The following is a 25,331-nucleotide window of genomic DNA, read 5'->3' on the forward strand; positions in this document are numbered from 1 at the left end:
AGTAGTTAATGAAGTTGGGATACAAGATCGACAGAAAAATGTTGTTTGAATGGTAATAGCTCTTCCATTCCTATTTCAGTGAGTAGGCCAAAGTAAGCTGAACGAAGCCCATGATAGTATGCTTGTGGGTGTTCAATCCAAGCTTGTTTGACAGTGTTAGTCAGCAAGCTGTCGTGTTTGCGAGTCGCAGAACCACTGAATTCTATTTTCAAAGCCGTGGCAAGTGTCACAGAGTCGTTTTGCACGTGTTGCTGTTGTAGACAGATTAACCTTGTCACATGTCTATTCGACGTTCGCTTCAACAGGTAAAGCCTGTCAGTACCCGTAGCGTTAGGGTAGCCATCCAAGGCGTCCTCTATGTCTGCTAAGAACATCTGTGTCGTTTGGCTTCCCTGGAACGGGGTCAAAGGTGCGGAAGTTTTTGCCGATTTTGTCAAGGCGTTCCATGTCAAGTGCGTGGAGAGGGTTGACTTCATCCTGTGGGAAATTTTGGGCCGTAAGGCCAAGAGGAGAAGCCCAGCTTTGGCTTTGTTGGTGTGGAGGCGCCATATTACTCTGTGCCGGATGGCCAAGAGGAAAAGACTGAGGGACACCTGAGAGAGGTAAGGTCTGAAACCTTCTGTCATTTTCACTCGTTTGTGTACCGAGCTCCGGTTGCGAGCTTGGTTGCTTTGTTGGTCAGTCACGCTGTAGCGCATGACTGTTCTGGAGTTCCTCCAGGTGGTATCTAAGGGTGGTATTCTGCTGCATAGGAGTTTTGTCATCCAACTTGGTTATTGTGTTCATTAACTGATCTCCTTTGGTCTGCAGATGTATCTAGTTTGGTGTGGATTTCGTCCTATTTATTTTTTGGCTAAATTGAGTAGTTCCTGTAGAAGACGATTTTGTTCAAGAGTTTGTGCTCGTTCGTCATCATACGTTTTTGCCATTTCTTTTAATTGTTCCGTTCTCAAGCGCAGTTCCTCGGCTAGCAGTATCCTTTTTTGGGGTCTCTACTGTGGTACTGGACCAATGTCAATCTCTGCTGGCGCCCATACTTCAGGGCTAAACTGGAGAGAACCTTTACAAGGCCTGCGCCTGATGGTTTATTTTGGAGGATGTTTATCTCAATTTCTGCCGTTTTTTCGCTTATGGCATAGTTTGGGTTTGCATCCCTGCTGAGGTCCTTATCTGAAAGATCAACCTGGTAAAAATGTTTGTTTGGAAATTTAACTTCCTTGTTAAATCAAATGAGACAAGGACACCCAATCAGTTAAGATTGGTTGGATATTATAAAGTGCAACCAGTTGTTACAGATGTGAGAAAAAAGTGTAGATTTTATCACAAGAGGTGATTTACCCCTGAAAACTGAAATCACACGGGATTCCAGCAAAGGCGGTGCTTCCGTCACCCAAAACGCGGGATTTCCGCTGTGAACAAAGGAGAATGGCTTGTCTCTGTTTGTTATCTTAGCTTCTAATGCAGGGGTTCTTAAAACTTTTTCAGCCTGGGACCCAAGTTAGAAATGTTGTGTTTTCCTGTGACCCAAGCTTAGGAAAATATGCAACTATATGTAAATATCGGTACATTTCATTGTCCTTATGCCGAAAGCAAATCCAATATAGACAAAAACAAATAACAATTAAATAAAATATTCAATTAAATATATATTCATGTTTATTTTCCACCATTAAAAACACTCTTACATATCTGTCTAGGTTGGAACTGTTGCTGTTAAATTAGAATAAATAATTTTAATTCTGAACTGGAACAAACTGATTGATCACATCACACAGATTAGTAACAGAACGCACACACAAGCTTTTTGATAGTGCAACCCTAAGTAACAGTACAGATGAAAAATGATCAGGCCTACTGTACTTCTTATTGTAGAAATTATTGTTGAAAGAAAGTCTAGGTTGGAACTGATGCTGTTTAAAATACAATACACATGTTTTATTCTGAACTAGAATAAACTGATTGAACACATCAGACAGATGTAGACCAGGTAATACACACACACAGTCCTAATGAGAGGTGTGTGGCTGGTTGAAGTTTTCAACAAGCTTGTCTATTTTGGGCTCAGTTTTTGACAGTGCAACATTGAGGTCATACTCAGCAATGAGGTTATTTCTGCACTTGTTCTTTAAGTATGTCAGAGTTGAGAACCCTGACTCACATAGGTATGTGGTACCAAACTGGATCAGAACATCTACTGTTTCCCAGTCAGGCAGGAGGCCGCTTCCTGCTGTAGATGAGCAACCCAGAACTGTGTGAGTGTTTGCCTCAAAAAGCATCTTGCATCAATCAGTTTATTCTAGTTAAGAAAACAAATTATTACTTGTATTTTAACAGCAACAGTTCCAACGTAGACTAGTTTTCAACAATAATTTCTACAGTAAGATGTACAGTAGGCCTGATAATCTTTCATCTTCATCTGTACTGTTACTAAGGGTTGCACCATCAGTATGCCGCTAATAAATAAAACCTTCCATTCAGGAGGCTGTGTAACTTACAAGGCCACAGGATTGTTTGAAAGCGAAACTCACATCTACTACTATGAGAGTTAGTACTCCCTTATTTCTGCTTATCATCGCCTGTTATAAAATTACAACAATGCCTTGCTAGCTGACTTACTTTTCTACTGTCGAAGCACTGTTTCCTGAAGCATTCTGCCCTGTTCTGAAAAAACTCCCTGGGTTTACCATCATGCTGTCTGTTTGGTCAGGACGTGTCGTTTGACTAATTTGTTGGTTTTGAGAGACTCATTACTAACGTTAAGCACTTCCCCGCACAAAACACATTGTGGACGCTCCTCGTTATTTCTCAAAGTTTGTATGAAAGAGAAACTCATCCCTGTATTTGGGTTTCATGAGAATTCAGCTCAGACAGAACTTGTGGCTAGCATGAGTACATTTGATGATAGCGGTGAGTGATGGCGAGTGGGAATGACAAGTCAGTGGCTGACAGGGCATCATCTGCTGCTGAACAACAGCGCTGCATCGTGTGTCGTGGAGTGATCTTCAAGAAAACTGCAGAAAAAAGATCCGGTGAACCGCGAAGCACATGAGCATCTCCCTCTCCCACTCACGCAGCTGCCAAACTGAGCAGAGACCACTGCTAAGCAGAGAGCACACTGAAGAGAGAGCACAGATGCACTTGGCCAAATTACTTGGCCTCATAAACTGAACAAGTTCCACAGACATGTGACTAACAGAAATTGAATAATGTGCCCCTGAACAAAAAGGGGTCAAAATCCAAGTAACAGTCAGTATCTGGTGTGGCCACCAGCTGCATTAAGTACTGCAGTGCATCTCCTCCTCGTGGATTTGCCAGTTCTTGCTGTGAGATGTTACCCCACTCTTCCACCAAGGCACCTGCAAGTTCCCGGACATTTCTGGGGGGAATGGCTCTAGCCCTCACCTTCCGATCCAACAGGTCCCAGATGTGCTCAATGGTATTGAGATCCAGGCTCTTCGCTGGCCATAGCAGAACACTGACATTCCTGTCTTGCAGGAAATCACACCCAGAACGAGCAGTATGGCTGGTGGCATTGTCATGTTGGAGGGTCATGTCAGGATGAGCCTGCAGGAAGGGTACCACATGAGGGAGTAGGATGTCTTCCCTGTCTTCCCTTGATAAATGTTTAATGTTTCTCAATGCCCAATGCCCAATTTGGATACCATAAAAGATAAAATAAGTTGATACCTGATTTTCGTTTTGGTTTTCAGCTAGAAAAATGACAAAACTATATTAATTTCCTCGTTTTGGCATTGCTGAGATGAAAGGAAATAGGAATTATCCATAAGCACACGGACCGGGTCTCCTGATCATTTCATGTTTGGTTAATGATATTTGTCCCTCATGAGACACTGTAGACGTGGAAGCTTGAGCAACTCATCCACGCCTTTATTTCATCCCGTCTGGACTATTGTAATGCTATTTTTGTTGGCGCATCTGCCAAGTGCCTAAACAGGCTACAATATGTCCAGAACTGTGATGCACATGTCCTCACCCACACCGCAAGCACATTACTCCAGTGCTGTTCAACCTCCACTGGCTCCCCATATGCTCACAAATCGACTACAAAATCCTGGTTCACACCTACCAAGCTATCCACAACTCTGGACCAAAGTACCTGTCTGACCTCATTCTACCCTCCTGCCCCACACACACCCTTCGCTCCTCCAGGTTCGTCTCCCCGCAGCAGACTAAAAACTATGGGTGACGGTTTTCAGTTGCGCTACTCCACAGCTGTGGAACGCACTTCCAGACACTATTAGGGCTGCAGAATCTCTGTCCTCCTTTAAGGCACAGCTCAAGACCGTGCTGTTCAGAAAAGCTTTCAAGGACCTCTGCTTATTCTGTTCTCATGTTCCCTGGATCTGGCGACACTTATAGCTTTGATTGTTGTTTGTGTTCTGTGTTTTGGATTAAAAAATATATATTTAATTTATTCTTTACAAATTAAAAAATATATATTGTTATTATGTTAGTGGGAAAATTGACATCTTCAAAACCCAACCTTCATTTACCAGTTGTGACACACGGATGATCCAACCTCAGCTTAAGAGAGACAGATTTTATGACCAAAATTATTCTATTTACACTTTCTAGTAAATGTTGACACTAGAATAACTTTTTACGACTCATATCGATGTCCTTAAGGTTTTTTTCAAAGAGATTCGTTGCTTTTTAAAAGCAGTCGCTCTTTAAGAGGGGTTCCTGCAGATGCAGTAACGCCCCGAATAGCGGGCCGCAATCAGATCATTCTCCATCTCTCGTGATCCTGCGACAGTGACTTGTCAAGTGCGCAGTAGGGTGTCTGATTTAAAATGACCCGTGCTATCCGCGATTCCCCACAATCGGTACCCAAAGTGGTGCACGTTTTGTTTTTTGCCCTAGAACTACACACCTGATTTAAATAATCACCAATCTTTTATAATTTCAATCAACTGTGTAGTGTTAAAGAAAGAAAAAAAGGTGCATTCTAGACGTCCAAATGATACCTGCTTGCAGTGACCAATTTAAAACGATGGACATTATTCAAGCCAATAAGACCGTCTAATGTATGTGCTCTCTCCAATCAGGATTGGACCGAGTGAAGAAAAGCGAGTGTGTACGGAAACGACCGAAACGCATACTGATATAACTGGGTTTAGTGCGTAGATTTGATAGTGCTCGGTCTTCTGTGGACGGACAGTTTGGCCAGCCAAGATTGTCTAAAGTGAAAGAAAAAACACCTGGATGATGAGTTATCGAAGACAGAATATGAAGTGTCTTAAAATATTGTCTATAACCGTCGCGCTGTTGATAGCGCACAGCGCTGCTATTATAAGGTAACATATTTTCGTCAGTTGCTTGGTTAACTTTTGAATAACGCAAGTAATTATTCTTTCGCCATCCCGTGATGAGTATAGAATAGGCTATCTCTGGAGTAGTTTTCCTGACGTTAGGCAATTATTATTGCCAATTTTACATGCATGTTTGTTTAGGCACATGTTGTTCGAATTTTGGTACACCCACAGAACGTTTCCATAACGCTGGCATGTTCATGACATCTATCTCCTAAAGTTTGAATTGAAGTTAACATAGATTGTACATAATAACGAAGCAATTAAGTTGTAAAATAGAATCAAGCTGCTCGTAAATGTATGGGAACATCAGTATAAAACAGGAAGTACGTTAGAGCGCACGAGTTTTGAATTATTTGTTAAACAAATTACGACCGAAACTAATGTATCATATCAATGATCCCTTAGAATTCCCCTACACAAGACGCGCAGTATGCGCCGCCTAATGAACGACAATGGGATGAGTTTTGAACAACTCCAGGACATGGCCAAGACCGTTGGTGGTGCAGGAGCTGACACACCAACACCCTTACCAGCAACCACTCAGAGCCCGAAAGTGCCAGTTGAGAGACTCACTAACTTCATGGATGTAAGTGGATATTGTCACTAGGCCTCGTTTAACTCTAGCTTGTTCTAGGTTGACTGAAACAACAAGTAAAGCCAGGGTTCTCCAGGAGTTGGGTGTGCAGGCTTTTGTTCCAACCCTTACCCTTCATAACATGCCCAATCTGATAATCATTGCCCAGATTGAAGGTTATGAGATGTGTGTGTGTGTGTGTGTAATTTATTTATTTGGTTTAATAAAGCTTGCACATTCAGTATCTCCCCAAGAGTTAGGAAAAGAGAACTGTAGTATAGACTTATGCTTATTTATCGTATGAATGTGGTGTTTATGTCAAATCTCTCTACAGGCTCAGTACTATGGGGTGATCAGCATAGGCACACCACCCCAGGACTTTACTGTGCTGTTTGACACTGGCTCCTCCAACCTGTGGGTGCCCTCCATTCACTGCTCCTTCCTGGATGTTGCATGCTGTGAGTCAGTCTATTATTGCCTTTGCTGCACTTCACCATAGCCACAGGAAGTAGGGGTGCAAAAATAAAAGATGCAACGATTTCTACGATTTTAGTTACGGTTCATATAAGGAAAGAAATCAATTGAAATTAAATTATTTGGCCCAAATCTATGGATTTCACATCACTTGGATAGATATAGATATGCATCTGTTGGACACAGATACCTTGTCTGCCTCATGCAAACATCTCCTTCGCATCGAGTTGATCAGGCTATTGATTTTGGCACGTTTGTCCCACTCTTCAATGGGTGTGTCATGCATGTCGATCCAGAACATCCCAAACATGCTCACTGGGTGCAGGCCAGTCTGAGTATGCAGGCCATGGAAGCACTGGGATATTTTCAATTTCCAGGAATTGTGAACAGATCCTTGTGACATGGGGCCGTGCATGATCATGCTGAAACATGAAGTGATGGAGGTGGATGAATGGCACGGCAATGGGCTTCAGGATCTCGTCGCAGTATACTGTGCATTCAAACTGCCTTCGATAAAATGCAATTGTGTTCGTTGTCTGTAGCTTATGCCTGCCCAGACCTTAACCCTACTGACACCATGGAGCACTCTGTTCACAACGTTGACACCCGCAAACCACTCACCCACACAATGCCGAACACACTATCTACCATCTGCTCGGTACAGTTGAAACTGGCATTCGTCTGTGAAGAGCACACTTCTCCAGCATGCCAGTGGCCATTGAAGGTGAACATTTGCCCACTGAAGTCGGTTACGACGCCAAACTGCAGTCAGGTCAAGACCCTTGTGAGGACGGCGAGCACACAGATCTTCCCAGAGACTGTTTCTGACAATTTGTGCACAAATTCTTTGTGAAAATTCTGTTTCATCAGTTGTCCGGGTGGCTGGTCTCAGACGGTCCCGCAGGTGAAGAAACTGGATGTGGAGGTCCTGGGCTGGAATGTTTACACGTGGTATGCGTTAAGCCGACTGGAAGTACTGCCAAATTCTCTAAAAGGACGTTGGAGGCGGCTTATGGTAGAGAAATTAACATTCATTCCTGCAGTCAGTGTGCCAATTTGCACGCTCCCTCAACTTGACACAACTGCAGATTTTAGTGGCATTTATTGTCCCCAGCACACAAAGCTTCTTTATATGCCACACTTGTCAAGTGGATGGATTATCTTGGCAAAGGAGAAATGCTCACTAACAGGGATGTAAACAAATTTGTGCCCAAAATCAAACTTTTTGAGCGTATGGGATCTTTTGATTTCAGGTCATAAAACATGGAACCAGCCACTTTACATGTTGCATTTATATATTTGTTCAGTGTATATACAGTACAAGTCATCAGTTTGGACACCAACTAATTCCAGAATGTTTTATTTTGTATTATTTTCTACATTGTAGAAGACATCAACTATGAAATAACACATGGAATCATGTAGTAACCAAAAAAGTGTTAAACATAAAACAAATAATCTTATATTTGATGACAGCTTTGCACACTCTTGGCATTCTCTCAACCAACTTAATGAGGTAGTTACCTAAAATGCATTTCAATTAACAGGTGTGCCTTGTTTAAAGTACATTTGTGGAATTTCTTTCCTAAATGCATTCGAGTCAATCAGTTGTGTTGTGACAAGGTAGGGGTGGTATATAGAATATAGCCCTATGTGGTAAAAGATCAAGTCCATATTATGGCAAGAACAGCTAAAATAAGCAAAGAGAAATGACAGTCCATCATTACTTTAAGACATGAAGGTCAGTCAATCCGTTTTAAAAAATGTAGTCGCAAAAATCTTTGAGTGCTATGATGAAACTGGCTCTCATGAGGACTGGCACAGGAAAGGAAGACCCAGAGTGACCTCTGCTGCAGAGGATAAGTTCATTAGAGTTAACTGCACCTCAGATTGCAGCCCAAATAAATGCTTAAGAGTTCAAGTAACAGACACATCTCGACATCAACTGTTCAGAGGAGACTGTGAATCAGGCTTTCATGGTAGAATTGCTGCAAAGAAATTACTTAAGGACCCCAATAATAAGGAGAGACTTCCTTGGGCCAAGAAACATGAGCAATGGACATTAGTCCGGGGGAAATCTGTCCTTTTGGTCTGAGTCAAAATTTGAGATTTTTGGTTCTAACCGCCGTGTCCTTGTGAGATGCAGAGTAGGTGAACAGATCTCTGCATGCGTGGTTCCCACCGTGAAGCATGGAAGTGGGGGTTGCTTTGCTGGTGACACTGTCGGTGATTGATTGATTTATAAGTCAAGGCACACTTAACCAGCATGGCTACCACAGAATTCTGCAGCGTTACGCCATTCCATCTGGTATGCCCTTAGTGGGACTCGTTTGTTTTTCAACAGGGCAATGACCTGACACTTCCAGGCTCTGTCAGGGCTATTTGACCAAGGAGAGTGATGGAGTTCATCAGATGACCTGGCCTCCACAATCACCCGACCTCAACCCAATTGAGACGGTTTGGGATGAGTTGGACCGCAGAGTGAAGGAAAAGCAACCAACAAGTGCTCAGCATATGTGGGAACTCCTTCAAGATGGTTGGAAAAGCATTCCAGGTGAAGCTGGTTGAGAGAATTCCAAGAGTGTGCAAAGCTGTCATTAAGCCATAGGGTAGCTAATCTCAAATATTTTGGGGTTACATGATTCCATATGTGTTATTTCATTAGTATTAAATGTCTTCACTAAAAATAGTAAAAATAAAGAACCCTTGAATGATTAGGTGTGTCCAAGCTTTTGACTGGTACTGTGTATTTTGTGGAAATTTTAGATATTCTTCACAAGTAGTGCACTTGGTCCATTAGTAGTCCTGTATTAGTGGACCAATCTAGACATCTGTAGCGCGGGCAAAACATTTTCTTCAGCATCTCAGCTTTGTCAAAAAGGTAGTTGTATAATTAAGAACAGTATCGTGTGGTGTTCAATAGTTGGAATTGTATGAGTTGTTGCCCTGTCCCTTTCTCTGCGATCATTCTAATGGAATCCAGAAAAAACAAAACCCTCTCCTTAAACATGTTACATCAAAAGGTGCAAAGTTATTGGCAAAGAAACAAAACATCCATCAATTAAAAAAAAAAAAAAAGTTATTGATCAAATAACATGGAAAACAACCACTTTTTGTGCAATATTAATTACCATCCTTACAAACTTAATGTAAATTAACATTACTGTATTGTACATTGGCTGGTCATCTAGGTTTGTACCTGTGGATTTTCCATCACAAATGCACAATACGTTATTGAGTACATTGAGACATCAAGTGGTTTGTGACATGGCTGAGTTGATTGAGCATGGCTCTTGCAACGCTAGGGTTGTGGGTTCGATTCCCACGGGGGACCAATATAAAAATGTATGCACTCACTATAAGTTCCTCTGCATAAGAGCATCTACTAACATGTAAAAGGAATGAATAGATCATTTCAGTTTCCACAGAAACAAGCTGCATTTGCAAAGTATTTCAAGAAACTGGAAAACCTATATCAAATGTAGAGAATTATCAGACTCAACAAATGCTAGTAAACACTGAAATACAATTATTTTGTTTTACAGTAGTGCACTGGGTCTTCACTTCCTGTATTAGCGGACAATATAGGTATTCAGCGCAGGCATTGTTTTGCACCCCCCCCTGTCGGCGTAGCACCCCCTGCCCCAAATTACTTCCCGTGGCGATGCACTTCACTCATAACATATGGTTATAACATAGTATAGTATATCTGCTGAGTCGCCTATGGATGTCAATTTAAGGCCCCCCCCACACCGCTCTGATTCAGAGGGGTTGGGTTAAATGCGGAAGACACATTTCAGTTGTACAACTGACTAGGTATCTCCCTTTATCATATAGTCATGAGATGGGTGCTAAAGTTGCATAAACGTTTAATTTTTTTTGCTCATCCATGCTTTAGCATGCTGTACTGGAAGTGATATTCATCGTTTTAAGGCGGCATGAGGGACATGTTTGTTTTGTATGAAAATGAGTGCCATTTATCCAACCTGAGACAGTTGTCAACTTTATGTACACCTCTGCTTAGGGCTCCACCATCGTTATAACTCCAAGAAGTCGAGCACGTACGTTCAGAATGGCACCAAATTCTCCATCCAGTATGGCAGAGGCAGCTTGTCTGGGTTCATCAGTGGGGACACTGTCTTTGTAAGTGGACTGTTGTGTGTGTGTGCACATGTTGTTCATTTGCATTCCTCTCATTTAAGTGGACAAATCCACAGAATTTTACCATTGTCCATTTTAAGTGATGGAATGTGGAGCATAGTCTGCATACCATTTCTTACTGTGTATTGTCTGTAAACCTCACGGTTTGTGTTCACGAACAATCTGCTTTGTACATCAGTTCCTGTTCTTCACTCCATCCCTCTCTCAGTTGGCGGGCATGCAGGTCACTGGTCAACAGTTTGGTGAGGCCGTGAAGCAACCTGGCATCACGTTTGCAGTGGCACGCTTTGACGGGGTGCTGGGCATGGGCTACCCTACCATATCTGTCAACAAGATAACCCCTGTGTTTGACACCGCCATGGCTGCCAAGCTGTTGCCTCAGAACATATTTTCCTTCTATATTAGCAGGTTGGTTTTAGGGATTTTTTTCTCTCCTTTTTAATACATTCCTACTGAGGGCCGTAGGTCAATGTGTGGTTTGACTTGTGATTTTGTTTTTAAGCCACTTTTTTTTTTTTTTTTAAAGCTGTGTTTACCGTTGGAGGTCAACTGAAAGGAGTTTATTTTTATTTGAGCTGGGATATTTTTAGCTCCTGTTATCCTGAAATTCTTTAACCACACTTGCTGTCATATTTCCTCGGAAATAAGTGAAATAGTTCACCTAATTTCAGTTTGTGACAACAAGCACGTTATAGTGTAGAGAATCATTGTACCATCTAGACCACTGAAATATATTTTCCATTTTACCAAACATATTGTATTTAGAGCTGTTTGAAGCTGGTGTACAAAACTGAAAGTAAAACAGCAAAAACAAAACTTAAGAATGGGAAGCAAAGAAATAGAACATCTTCTGCTTAGACTTGCATTCAATGAGTGACAGATCTATAACACACATTTCTATGTGAATTGGGTTGGGTCACCCAAAAAGTTACATATTGCAGCTTTAAAATGTATTTATTTTTGTAGGTAACGTCTATGAACTTAAACCACCGGTTAATTCATTTTCATAACTTGTACAACCTTATTCTTGTTGTCACTATCTTCAATGGGGTTAAGGCAATACAATTACATATCTGATAGTAGATTGAACTAAACTTGTACCCCCTTTTGATATCCTGTTCCTCAGGGAGCCATTTGCTGCTGTAGGAGGAGAGCTGATGCTGGGAGGCACGGACCCACTGTACTACACTGGAGACCTTCACTATGTCAATGTCACACGCAAGGCCTATTGGCAGATTGAGATGAGCAGGTAAGCAACTTGGTTCATCTACAGAGGCTCTTTTATAATATCTATACCAGAGGAGAACAACTGCCCCCTCACTGAAGCCATGAAGTTCAAAGAAAGTAGGATCCCCCCATTTATAGTCAATGGAAAAATAACTTTCTCCGTGTAAATAAATAAAAACAATCATTGTACCAATAATTGCTTCTATTACACCAGATGCATGTCCTTGAACCAATTTATTAAAAAATCGCGCACACAGATGTTATAAGGATAATTTAGTCTCGAGTGATCACAGCTAATTGGTGCTCTGCAGTGTGGAAGTGGGAAACCAGCTGACGTTGTGCAAGGCCGGTTGCCAGGCGATTGTTGATACGGGAACGTCCCTCATCACTGGGCCTGCGGAGGAGGTCCGGGCGCTGCAAAAAGCCATCGGAGCCTTGCCTCTACTGATGGGAGAGGTAGGTACAGGAGTCTGTAGACTAAATGTCTACCTGTTGTAGCATATAAGTACATTCTATCAGTTCCAACCTCTGTTTTAGTTCTCCTGAATGGCCAACAAAAGATTTCAATCATGCACGCATGTATTGTAGTGACAGAAGTGAAGTTTTGATTTGTGAAGTACATGCAGTTATTTTTAACTTACTTGCACTCTTATTTATTTTCTTCCTCTCAGTATTGGATTGACTGCAAGAAGGTTTCCTCTCTCCCCATCATCACATTCAACCTGGGAGGGAAGATGTTTAACTTGACTGGAGACGACTATATCATAATGGTAAAGTGCACCTTGAACCAGTGTTCAATGTGGCCTGCCAGTAGAAAGTCTGTGAAATTTGACAACTTCAGTCATCATCACTTAAACGGTTAATGACAGTTCGCATGCATATAGGCATTTTAATACATCTTGAAATGTATTATATTTAATTCTGTGGCCATACCTGCTGTTGAGAATCATTCAACGCTTCTCTCCCCTATGTGCTGCAGGAGTCCCAGATGGGTCAGAAAATCTGTCTGTCAGGCTTCATGGCCATGAACATCCCTCCTCCGGCTGGACCCCTGTGGATCCTGGGAGATGTGTTCATTGGACGCTACTACAGCGTGTTTGATAGAGATGCAGACCGCGTGGGGTTCGCCCCTGCCAAGTAGAGGGGAGAAACCACAAACAACCCCTAGCCACTTGTGGAGATCTGAAAGGATTTGATGGGTATAAGCAATATAGTGGTCCTACCAAACCAAGGTGCAAGGTCTACCTATCAAATCCCCACAGATCATGCTGAATTATAGGAGGAAAAGCACACCACAAATGAACAAAACTCCCAAAAAGAACCTTGTCTTTGCCTATTTTGCTTTTGGGGGGGAGGGGGCTGGCTATGTTTTTTTTTAGTTTTTTTTTTAAGTGTTACCATGTGAGTTTGGTGAATGATTAATAAATATTGCAGATCAAAACTGATATGAGCTGCTGTATGCAGTTCAGCTTGGTGTTTTGTATGAAGACAAAGTGGTACTGTTGTATCGCCTATCTGACAATGCAACCACTTGTTTTTGGAAAGCAGAAGACTGAATTCATATCATTGTAGATTAAACTCGGTTTTTGTTAAATCAACCATAATGTTGATGTCAGTTGATGTCAGAAATTGTATCAAACTTTTTTTGTGAAACAATGTCTTGTACACTTGAACTCTTATTGTATGTTGACCCCAAGACCATGACGCTTCCGTTATAGCCTAAATAAAATGGTCTACAGCATCTGATGATCCTAAAATTAATCAAAAGATGTGACACTGAAAAAAGTATATAAAATAAAAATCTAGTCATTCTTGTCCAGGTTGAACTGGCATTTTGTTCCTTTTCAAAAGCTTATGGTAGTAGTTGTATGCTTCAGCAGACATCCTTAAAGAGTAAGTGCCCTCAAAGGAGCTATACAAGTGTGTTCAGTACAGGGAAGGAAATTGACCTAACCAAACTTCTCAACCCCACCCTTTTCATGTTTAACTCTTACAGATTAGGGCTAGTAGACCAGATTGACTAGCCAGTTTTAAAATCTATGCTGTGTGATATTTGACTTTGACTAGAAAAGACATTACAACTGAGTAGTTGACAACATTTTCTACTAGCTAAGACTGAAAAGTACTAGCCTCAGTCTGGTTTAATTTCCATCTCTTCCGGCTGCCAGCTACCTGTTGCTGTTGTATCCTACCCAAATATGATTTTCCCTGCAAGCCTCATGTTTTGAAATTACCAATATTTTTTTACACAAAAACCACACATCTGCCGCAACATTTATTTTTCGGCGTATACAAAGTGCTGTGTACCATTCAGTTCCATAGCTAAAATTAAATCAAACCGTCAACAAAAAAACTAAACATACATTACATGCAAGCATATCGTCGCTAGGCTAACAGTTGTAGCAAACTTTGTGTGGCAAAATGACCCCAACAGCACAGAAATGTTTGTAGGTCTACAGAGATCACACAAAAACATCCTTTATAATTAGTCCCATCACGGATTGAGCTGTTATGATTAACAGAACACCCAGCACACCCAGAATTAAGCACTTCAGAACACTGTGTTGTGGTGGTAGCATTGCAAGCATACTCTGCTTTTTTGATTACAAACATATATAATGCTAAACTATCTCCATAACATGTCAAAGATTTTCTTGAAAAATACTCTACTGTACCACGCACACCCTCCACTCCTACCAGGATAGACACTACATACCTGTGAGACAAGTGTTCATTGGGAAGATATATATTTTTCAATCACAGATGAGCAAAGTGCTGATTTATATTTTATATTTGCATAACACTTATATTTAACCTTTAACTAGGCGAGTCAGTAAAGAAAAAAATCTTATTTACAGTGACAACGTACACTGGGCCAATTGTGCACTGCCCTATGGGACTCCCAATCACGGTTGGTTGTGATACAGCCTGGAATTGAACCAGGGTGTCTGTCGTGGTGCCCTGCACCACTCGGGAGCCCACTCTCGAAGAAGGCTTGTGATTGGACATCTGGGCATGGGATGGTTATAGCTGCTACCTGACCTGGTTTAAATCCCCGTCTGTCTGCTGGACGTCAACATCAGATTAACCCTGGCTGTCTTTCAATGTGGGTTGATCTTATATGTCAGTGGGCTTGACCAGCCCCCTTAAATGCACACAGTGAGCACCAAAATGAATACCTACCCACCCGTGTCTAAGTGTAAAGTTAATGGAACTACCATAAATAAAGGAAATGTCTCTAAACTGAACATACCTTTGCTCCAATATCCACATTAACATACCACAGAAGACGATATACAGTACCTTGAGAAAGTATTCACACCCCTAGCCTTTTTTCACATTTTGTAAAAATGAAAAGCTGACATGTCTCGTGTCAACAAGCCTAAATCATTTCATGAGTAAAATGTTCTTTACAAGTCACATAAGTTGCATGGACTCACTGTGCACAATAATAGTGTTTAACATGATTTTTGAACGACTACCTCTTCTCTGTAATCCACACAGACACACCTGTAAGGTTCCTCAGTCGAACAGGGAATTTCAAATACAGATTCAACCAAAGACCAGGGAGGTTTTCCAATGCCTCGCAAAGAAAGGCACCTATTGGTAGATGGGTACATACATTTTTTTTTTTTTTAAAAGCAGACATTGAAAATCCCTTTGAGCATGGTGAAGTTATTATTTACACCATTGATACACCATCCAAAGTGTATTTAAAACAGTTAAGAGGCTGCGATAGAAAACTGAGGATGGATCAACAACATTGTAGGTACTCCACAATACTAACCTTACTGACCGAAGGAAAAGAAGAAAGCTTGTACAGAATACAAACATTCCAAAACATGCATCCTGTTTGCAATAATGCACCAAAGCAAAACTGCAAAATATTTGGCAAAGAAATCAACTTTATGTCCTGAATACACAGTGTTATATTTGGGGCAAATCCAACCCATTGCCAAGTACCACTCTTCATATCTTCAAGCATGGTGGTGGCCGCATCATGTTATGGGTCTGCTTGTCATCGGCAAGAACTAGGGAGTTTTTTTTAGGATAAAAAATAAACAGAATAGAGCTAAGCACAGGCAAAATCCTAGAGGAAATCCTGGTTCAGTCTGCTTTCCACAAAAGACACAGTCAAATTCAGCTTTCTGCAGAACAATAACCTAAAAAAACAAGGCGAAATGTATACTGGTGGTGCTTACCAAGACAACATTGAATGTTCCTGAGTGGCCTAGATACAGTCGACTTAAAACTGTCTTGAAAAATCTATGGCAAAACTTGAAAATGGCTGTCTAGCAATGATTAACGACCAACTTGACAGAGCTTGAAGAATTACAAAAAAAAGTGCAGATAATGTGCAATCCTGGTGTGCAAAGCTCTTAGAGACTTAACTAGAAAGACAAACACTGTAATCGCTGCCAAAAGTGATTCTAACATATATTGACTAAGGGGTGTGAAGACTTATGTCAATGACATATTTCTGTCATATGTCAGCTTGGCGGCAGGTAGCCTAGTGGTTAGAGCGATGAGCCAGTAACCGAAAGATTGCTGGATCAAATCTCCAAGCTGACAAGGTAAAACTCTGTCGTTCTGCCCCTGAACAAGGAAGTTAGCCCACTGCTCCCCGGTAGGCTGTCATTGTAAATAAGAACTTGTCCTTAACTGACTTGCCTAGTTAAATAAAATATATTTTCTTAAACATGTTTTCACTTTGGGGTATTATCTGTAGATGGGTGAGAAAAATATATATTTCATCGGTTTTAAATTGAGGCTGTAACACAAAATGTGGAAGAAGTCGATGAGTATGAATGTTTTCTGAAGACACTATATCACGACTGAGCAACAGTTACCAGTAGGGGCCGCTTAAGCAAGACCAAACTGACAAATACTGTATTTGCAACTGGAAACATTTTTTCCACAGCAACCGACAGAGGTGCTCTGTCTTTGATAAATTTGCTCTCAGCTTAACATCCCAACTAACGCAAAATGTCATTTGAAAAAAAGCACACCAACCATTTTGTGTTATGAGTGGGAGGAAGTCATGCCAGATTTGTTTTATGCAAAGCTATGCAACAACCAGTTTTAACCAACAAAGACCTATTAATGAACATATAGGTCAAGTACTTTATCTTAACGTCACAAGACATATTTGACGTCATAAACAGACAGTACAGACAAGGTGTGTAACAATAACCCAACGTATGATTAACTTTCTACATTGGTATTCTTATTCATGCAAACGGCACACATTCCTAACATAAAAGTGTATATTCTTATTTCTCAACGTTCTTTCATTCAACAACTTTGTGGGAGGAGTCCTAGAAAACACACAAATCATCCGCAACTTAAATACCATGAAGATAGGTTTCTATGTGATTTATACATTAGGCTTTATAGTGGGCGTTTCCACCACTGGAGGCTGCTGATTGGAGGATGCCTCATAATAACATCTGGAATGTGGTATATTGGCTGGAATGCAGTTAATGGATTCAAACACATGAATGTGTTTGACACCACTCCATTCCGGCCATTATTATGAGGCGTCCTCCCCTCAGCAGCCTCCACCCTTGCAAAGTTTGCTACAATTTCAGAACTATAACTTGAACCAAATTCAAAAACTCACTTCAAGAAATCTAGAAAAATAAATAGTTTTTTTTTTTAAACTCAAGAATGTCAAGATTTCAGTCTTACCACAATAATTTATTTGCTTTCGCGGCGGCTCACATGGTAAACATTACATTCTATCCATTTACACAGTTAGAGCGGTAGAGTAGGCTAAGTGTAGCCTGGTCCCATACTGTATGCACTGTAGGCAACTCTTCTAACCTTGCCATGCCAAACATGACACAGAGAAGAGTTGGCTACAGCACAAACTGTACGATACCAGGCTACAGTACTATAAGTACCCTGCAGTAGAAGAACAACCCCCTGTCATGTTCCACTCACTGGTCTTATTTCCTAGTGGACCACAACAGTGCTTAAGACCATTTACCTTGTTAGGGGTGACAGTATTGACGCTGTCACCAAACTATCCATCCATCTGAACTGGCATCTCATGGCAGAGTGTAAGAAGCACCCTACCTCCAAGTCTCAGCTTAATAGCAAGCTAGAAATGTCGAGAACAATGCTTGAGCCGATTATGGAGGCTTGTTCTGAGAGATCTCTTTCAGACATGATATTAACTAGCATTTAACTAATGTTACCCATCATAATATGTTTGAAAGACCTGCAATCTGAGGATGGAGCCACCAAAATAGCTTTCAAATAAACCCCAATTTCCATTCCCACAAATTATAATGAATATATATATATATATTTTTCCCCCCTTGACACGATTCAATCCAAATTGGCTACATAATATTATGGTAACATAATATTAGCCAATGAAGCAATCCCCAATTCAACAAACAGAGTCCTAACCCAAGGGGTATACTACAAAACAGGTTCAACTTTGATAAACAGAAATAACTTCTTTTTGGGGGTTCATTAAGCTAAACTTGTGTTTTTGGTTAAGTCAATTAGACTAAGCCCATTTGAAGTTATTTCAGGATAGCTAGGCAAGTTAGTTGGCCAACTCCTTGATCGTGCTTTAAAGTATACCCCTCTGAACAGTACTACTTATAAACGGCTTACGTGCAGCATAGGGACCATATGAAGAGACTGGTTTCATCATCTGAGGTTTAACTGGTATTTGGATGATCCTGTATTCATTGTTAAACCCACATACTAAAGTGGTTGATTTTGCATTTCTACTTTATCAAACACAATTACACAAATAAAAAGTACAAGAGAAACATATTGATCGATGAAACCGGGACTCCAGAGACGTGATGTTGAATCAATCACACAGCGACATGGTCACAGGGGACATGGTCCATATCTGAAGCGCATATGAATTACATATCCTCTTCTGCAGTATGGAATCTTAGAATTATATACCATCTGTCCTAAACCCTCGAACCCGTGACCAGACTTAGTCAGACTGAGGAGTCCTTAGGAGTGCCTCTGGGTCAGAGAGGGAACAGTAGAGGGTGTATCCTAGCTCATCCACCTCCACTGGCGTCAGCTCACAGAACAGGTTGACTTTGGGGACCAGGGCGCAGGGGAGCCTCCCAGCCTCTAGGTGTCCCACTAGAGAGCGGAGCAACTGCAGGAAGCGGTCAGCCAGCGCCTCCTGGGTCCAGTCGCCCTCCTTCTCGCTCAAAAGCAGTATGGCGTTGGTCAGCTGACTGGCCGACAGGCGCGCCAGGGCCGGGTTTAGCTTGCACACGGCTTTAGTCACCTTGAGGCAGGCACAGCGGCAGCCCCCGTCCTCTTGGTCCAGAGCCCGCAGGCGCGCAGTCTCCGCCACACGGAAGCTCTGCCGCCACAGGTTTTCATGGCGCTCCGCAGCCAGCCTGTGTGGCTTGGCGATGAGCGAGGCGCCGTCGTCCATCACCAGCAGAGGCAGGAAGTCCACGAAAAGAAGGCGGTCTGTCTCATACTGGACCTCCAGGGTGAGCGTCTCCGAGGGAACCACCGGCCGGATCACGTAGTCCAGAACGCTGCCGATGGCCGGCCAGTTGATGGAGCCCGCCACCAGCTTCTCGAACACCTCCAGGACAGACTTGGGGGAGAGGTAGCCACCTACCATGCAGCGGTCCCAGTAGCTGCTGCCTCGGGGGAAGTATTCCAGGTTCTCCCTGCGAATCAGCCAGAAGCCCGGAACGTTCATGATGGTGTCCTCCCCAGGGACTGACGACCACAGGTTCTTCTCCAGGGTCAGAGGGACCATGAGCTGAGCGTGATCCGCTGTCACCACCTGAGAAAGAGTGGGAGAGAGTCAGAGAGCACATGGTGTTACTCTTGTAAAACCATAACATTTCAAACCCAGAGACAGGCCCCGAGGTTAAAAAGCATTGTTTGTGGTCACAACACTCCTAAGCCAATGACCTGTGAAGTGATATCTTTACCCTTTCCCCCGGAAGGATCAAGTTTACTACTTCTACCCTCTTATTACCTGCAGGTCGTCATAGAGGCTGCCGCTGAGGTACATCTCTCGGAGAGGCATGTCGGGCAGCTTGGCGTACAGGAAGATCCTCAGCTCTGCGCAGATGTCCAGGGCAGCCCGGCGGGCTGTGGCCTGCTCCTCAGCGGGGATGGCCACACGCTCCTGGTAGAACTCCCACAGTTTCTCCTGTAAGGAGAGGCGCATCCTGGCCCGGAAGAGGTCGGTCTCCCCTGCAGCGCTACGTCCCCGCCCCGCCGCCCTCCGCATGCAGTCTGAGTGGGATACAGCCACGACAGGCAGAGGTTAGGAATGTGCAGGTATGGGTTATCGCATATAACCCATGTGGGCTGGGCATTCTGATGATGCAAGACACTTTAATAATGAAGTAAATCAAATATGTTGAAAGGGCATGGGAGGTAAATAAGAACAAAAGTAAGGCTACTGGGTGACGACAGGAAATCCAACCCAACTAATGGGAACACGTACCACGAGAGGGGCTGCTTTACAGACTATCCTCTCCTACAGAGAGTAACCTACTACTAAAGCCAGAAGTACACCACACAATTTTTTTAAGTTGTTGAGATCAGACATGTTTCGTTTTTCACGAGACAGCGTGGTATGGAGAATCCTCACGACCAAGTGAAGAACCTTGTAGTGTGTGACCCCCCCCCCGCCTCCCGGTTTGTGCCACATCGTTTAGCTTGAGCACTAATACACGTTGGGAAGACAAAGAAACGACACGAAAGACGGTCGTTAAATGTGAGAGGCTCAGCAATGTTACCATTTTGAAAGTTGCGTAGTGTACACCCGGCATAAGAGAACCACCCAAAATACCACAGACTTTGGGGTATTTTTAACTTTATAACACATATCTAATGGAGCTCAATAGAAACTAGCCGTTTGAGTCTATCTAGTGGGGTTTCTACTAACAAAACTATAGGGTCGTTCCATTAAATTTCAATAGCTTTGACCGCACCCCTTGTAATTTTAACAAAACTTTCCATACATGTATGCCCATGGTAGAAGTGGTCAGAAAATAACTTTTTTTGACCTGAATGCCAAAACATTCAGGAGATAGAGGTGGCCAAATTGTGATCCATGACGCATACCATGAGACAGACACTGAATGTCTCGCTCTCTTGAAAATATAAAATGGCTCAGTTTGATATAATTTAAAAGCTTACTAACAGGATTGTCAAACTATTTGGTCATTCCTTAAAAAAAAAAAATGGTTTATGTTGAGACCGCCATCAGTTGAGACACAGCATGCACTTAAATAGAGACTAGGTCTAACTAAAATGGGAACAACATTGACATTTCAACTTTCCAATTGGTTGGAGGTCCACACAGAAAATATTGACTTGAATGGGAATATCAGTTGTTTTAAATTACAAATGTCAATCTTCCATACGAATCCTATTAAAATCATAAATATAGATAGAATCAAATCAAATGTTATTTGTCACGTGCGGCCGAATACAACAGGTGTACAACAGACCTTACAGTGAAATGCTTACTTACAAGCCTTTAAACCAACAATGCTTTAAGAAGTTAAGAAAAAAACGTGTTATGTAAAACATGTCAAATAAAAGTAACAAATAATTCAACAGCAGCAGTAAAATAACAATAGAGAGGCTATAAAAAGGGGGTACCGGTAGAGTCAATGTGCGGGGGCACAGGTTAGTCGAGGTAATATGTAAGTAGAGTTAAGGTGACTATGCATAGATAATAAACAGAGTAGCAGCAGTGTAAGATGGGTCTGGGTAGTCCTTTGATTAGCTGTTCAGGAGTCTTATGGCTTGGTGATAGAAGCGGTTAAGAAGCCTTCTGGACTTAGACTTGGCGCTCCGGTACCACTTGCTGTGCGGTAGCAGAGAACAGTCTATGACTACGGTGGCTGGAGTCTGACAGTTTTTAGGGCCTTCCTCTGACACCGCCTTGTATAGAGGTCCCGGATGGCAGGAAGCTTGGCCCCAGTGATGTACTGGGCCGTACGCACTACCCTCTGTAGTGCCTTGCGGTCAGAGGCCGCGCAGTTGCCATACCAGGCAGTGCTGCAACCAGGATACTCGATGGTGCAGCTGTAGAATATTTTGAGGATCTGAGGACCCAATGCCTAATCTTTTCAGTCTCCCGAGGGGGAATAGGTTTTGTCGTGCCCTCTTCATGACTGTCTTAGTATGTTTAGACCATGATAGTTTGTTGGTGATGTGGACAAGACATTCCCATTTAAATTGACATTTGATGGTGGCTATCTTCATGGTAGTAATTGGAATGTAAAATGTCAATTCAATTACTTTCAATGGTGTAACAGCTAAATTGCAGTTGTCTGAAGGGATAGGTCCATTCTATGAATTATACTTCTATGATTAAAATGACACCCACCCTGTATTCAAGAGTATACTGTGTCTGAACCGATGGCAGGCACAACACATACACCTCAGATGATATACATTAGGGTCTAAGCGTCAACATAGATTTAATTAAATTTGCCTGAGTTTACATGTTTTTAGATAATTTAAATTAAACATCACACGTATTTTTCCTACAATTTATAATAGTTTGGCAACCCTGGTTTCAAGCTTTTAAACTATATCAAACTTAACCGTTCATCTTTTCAAGTGATGAATACATGGACGTCTCATGGTATGCTGGGATATGCAAAAATTGGTCAACTTTGAGCCCCTCCATCTCCTGACTGTGTTGGCATTCAGGTCCAAAAAGTAATTTTCTGATCACTTAAACCATGGGCAAATATGTATGGAAAGTTTTGTTTAAATCAAAAGATGTGCGGTCAAAATCTGGTTGATATCAAATGGAACGACCCTATAGCTTCCTACAACAAGCAGAGTCAGTAGCATCACCCACAATACAGGAAGTACAGCCATCCTGACATCAGCCATCCTGTCGTCAATAGACACAGCCAAGGATTAGAAAACACTGCACAGAGATGAGGTCAAACCATCTGAAACACACTACTACCCCACTGTGACCACCTGCTACATCAATCCCAAGTGTTACTGTTCAGGCCTCGCTCTGAACAGAGTTAGGCAATGCGTGTGAGCAAGTGAGAGTGTAACAGGCGTCCCTATAGCTTCCACGCTCACCAGTCCTTATCGGTACTTGATCTCGCATCCTCTGCCTTGCCAACACACGTAATCGTCCTGCTTGACAACGTACTAACCAGTCGCACCACCGAAAAAGTACCAATTTGGCAGTGCCATTGGCAACATTTCACGCTGTGGGGTGAGCTAACGACAGGATTGTAACTCTGCTAAATGAGCAATGTTGATAGTTGTAATGCGAAACATTGTGTGTGACACCCTAAATACATTAGCGTACCATACCTGGTTCAAAGGAGTTGGAGGAGGTGGGTAGAGTCTGCAGTGACCTGCTCACTGTTGACCTCATGTCGTGGTTAAGTACCCGTGGTGACGAGCCCATCCAGCTTGGTTCTTCCCAACTCCTTTTCCCTGATGGTTCCATCTTAGTAGGGCTGGTCGGAGCACTTATGGCACGGTCATACATCTGAAAGGAGATGGAATTGAAAAGCATATTTGTCCATTAGAGTGTTTCATGAAATGGACATGTCTTCCACTCGTGGTAAAATTACTGATGTAGAGATCAGATGCCAAACAGTGAGCCTACAACTGAACTGGCACAACGGACAAAGAATGTACATAATAACATTTACAAGAATAGAATTGCAATGATCTAACTTAAAGAATGTCCCACTTACTCTTTTGACTGCTAGTGTTGCAATGCCAAGCATGGCAGCTCCTCCGACCCCAAGCACAAGCTTGGCATTAGAGAGCAAAAAGTCAACGGCCGTGCCCATGCCGTTGTCATCCTTCTTTCCTTTACGGTCACCGTTCACTCCCGCCATTCTGTCTTTGTGAATGTAGCATTAGAAAGGGAATATGATGAGAGAAGAACAAAGTACTGATTCAGACGTAGAGTCCTGCGTTCTATTACCATAACTCAAGGACCGTGTACCTTTTATTATTAAAATATGTATTATTAATTTATGAGAGCAAAAGGATAGTTGGTCAGTTAAATAGCTGAATAGTTTACCTGTTAGTGGTCTGCCACAAGCACGCCTTGCTAAAGGTGGTGTTGGATGGTTGAGCCTCACCTACATCAGCCCCCCCAGTCTACTGCTGAGGAAGAACTGGCCCCTCTTCAGTGCGGCCTCCTTGTCACTCGGCACGGTCAGAGCCTGGCAGCGGCGGAACTCGCCGGCCACGGCGCGCCGGTAGTAGTTGCGGTCTGTGTACTGAAGGTGGCACCCTGCACGGAGCAGTGCTCGGTACAGCTCCAGCACCGCACTACGAGACCAGCCGCCCATTAGGGATGCACATGGAGATGGGAGGACTCCTGTGAGGATAGGACATGTATTTATTTCAATAGAATAGGTAATCATTACGCAAAGGGTAGTATTAGCGTAGATTTTCAAACACTGTCACCTAGGCATCTGCCACTAGTGAAGTGGAAGGACAACATGGATCAAGTTAGGCTATACTAATCCTGAACAGTAACTAAACTACTTGATACGATTGGGCATATTTAGCTCGATAACCTTTGTGGATGACGAGATAAGAGATGAGACTGGTCATTTGTTGCAGATGTAATTTGTGTAACGTCCCAACAGGAATCTGTTCCAAAAATAACAAGGTTGCCAACAAACAACGCATACAAAGTTGTACTTCGGCAGAATAAGATACCGGGTAGGGCGTGGGCAATTTAGTTACGTTTTTCACTCACGTTTATTAAAAAAAAAAAAATGTCTATCCTCGCTCTGGTAGCCTATGGACAAACATTAAGAATAAGCTACGGCAGCTAGTTAGCTTGGTGAATTGATCATGCTACTTTGTATGCGTTGTTTGTTGGCATCCTTGTACTTTACGAAGTTTCTGGAACAGGTTCATGTTAGAATCTTCCACAAATGATACCCACCCAGCAGCAAGTCACGTTAATTTGCTAACTATCTAACATTAGCTATGGTATGCCGGTCTAGTCTGCATGCAGCCTAGCCGCGTCAGACCAGAGCAACACATAAGATACACCAAAGATACTGAAATAGCTAACTAACCACTTTCATCTGACATTAGCTAGTTTGCGTTAGCACTCGTCCAGCAGAACACCCCTTAGCAATTTAGCTACCAAACGTTAGCTGCTGTTTCCCGTGTAGACGATACGATAAGTGAGCTAACAATTAGCTATACTAGAATAGCAAAACTAGTACCAATCGTATTGTTCCCATTGATTGGCTAATAGTAATAAAAAATAAAATAAAAATCACTTAATTCTAGCCTAGCTAGTGAGCTAACGTTAATTAGCTTTTTTCAGTAACGTTACCCTCCGAACGATGCTGACCTTGCACATTGAGGAGCTGATACTCACAATAAATTGAATACAAATATACGATATTGACAGAACAACATTTTACATCGTCAAGGGAGACCGCTGAACTTACGTTTGAGAAACGATTTCAAAGGTTTCTCCTTATAAGTACAACAGACACAGTTCCCCCTCGCTTCGGGGTCAGAATGACAAACCGGAAGCTATT

At 42.3% G+C, this 25,331-nt stretch overlaps 3 protein-coding genes across 3 annotated transcripts; 1 reads left to right on the plus strand and 2 right to left on the minus strand.

Annotated features, from left to right (window-relative positions):
* The first annotated feature begins 4,770 nt into the window (after positions 1-4,770).
* On the plus strand, positions 4,771-13,213 carry LOC110538020 (cathepsin D). The gene is made up of 9 exons (XM_021624548.3): positions 4,771-5,318; positions 5,742-5,922; positions 6,245-6,368; positions 10,409-10,527; positions 10,754-10,953; positions 11,672-11,794; positions 12,084-12,228; positions 12,444-12,542; positions 12,752-13,213. Exons 1-9 carry the CDS (start codon positions 5,227-5,229, stop codon positions 12,911-12,913), a joined length of 1,245 nt encoding a protein of 414 aa, XP_021480223.1. The 5' UTR covers positions 4,771-5,226; the 3' UTR covers positions 12,914-13,213.
* An 820-nt stretch (positions 13,214-14,033) lies between these two features.
* Positions 14,034-23,648, minus strand: mief1 (mitochondrial elongation factor 1). The gene is made up of 4 exons (XM_021624553.3): positions 23,502-23,648; positions 23,110-23,290; positions 19,772-20,034; positions 14,034-19,573 (listed from the first exon to the last, which is right to left on the minus strand). The coding sequence occupies exons 1-4, from the start codon at positions 23,646-23,648 to the stop codon at positions 18,746-18,748; spliced, it is 1,419 nt and encodes a 472-aa protein (XP_021480228.2). The 3' UTR covers positions 14,034-18,745.
* On the minus strand, positions 23,511-24,110 carry LOC149979344 (mitochondrial ribosome and complex I assembly factor AltMIEF1-like). The gene is made up of 2 exons (XM_090193083.1): positions 23,898-24,110; positions 23,511-23,649 (listed from the first exon to the last, which is right to left on the minus strand). Exon 1 carries the CDS (start codon positions 24,108-24,110, stop codon positions 23,898-23,900), a length of 213 nt encoding a protein of 70 aa, XP_090049209.1. The 3' UTR covers positions 23,511-23,649.
* Positions 24,111-25,331: the final 1,221 nt, after the last annotated feature.

This window comes from Oncorhynchus mykiss, chromosome 12 (genome assembly GCF_057628025.1).
Source record: "Oncorhynchus mykiss isolate SJ-2025 chromosome 12, ASM5762802v1, whole genome shotgun sequence".
NCBI classification, from domain to species: domain Eukaryota; kingdom Metazoa; phylum Chordata; class Actinopteri; order Salmoniformes; family Salmonidae; genus Oncorhynchus; species Oncorhynchus mykiss.

What these genes read in the sequence shown, in the direction of transcription:
- LOC110538020 (XM_021624548.3), top strand. Translation starts at nt 5,227, where the DNA reads ATGATGAGTTATCGAAGACAGAATATGAAGTGTCTTAAAATATTGTCT. An exon ending in TGGCAGATTGAGATGAGCAG is followed by an intron (nt 11,795 to 12,083) that starts GTAAGCAACTTG and finishes GGTGCTCTGCAG; the next exon opens with TGTGGAAGTGGGAAACCAGC. An exon ending in GAGACGACTATATCATAATG is followed by an intron (nt 12,543 to 12,751) that starts GTAAAGTGCACC and finishes TATGTGCTGCAG; the next exon opens with GAGTCCCAGATGGGTCAGAA.
- mief1 (XM_021624553.3), bottom strand. Translation starts at nt 23,648, where the DNA reads ATGGCGGGAGTGAACGGTGACCGTAAAGGAAAGAAGGATGACAACGGC. An exon ending in CTCCAACTCCTTTGAACCAG is followed by an intron (nt 20,035 to 23,109) that starts GTATGGTACGCT and finishes TATCCCACTCAG; the next exon opens with ACTGCATGCGGAGGGCGGCG. An exon ending in GCCTCTATGACGACCTGCAG is followed by an intron (nt 19,574 to 19,771) that starts GTAATAAGAGGG and finishes ACTCTTTCTCAG; the next exon opens with GTGGTGACAGCGGATCACGC.
- LOC149979344 (XM_090193083.1), bottom strand. Translation starts at nt 24,110, where the DNA reads ATGGGCGGCTGGTCTCGTAGTGCGGTGCTGGAGCTGTACCGAGCACTG.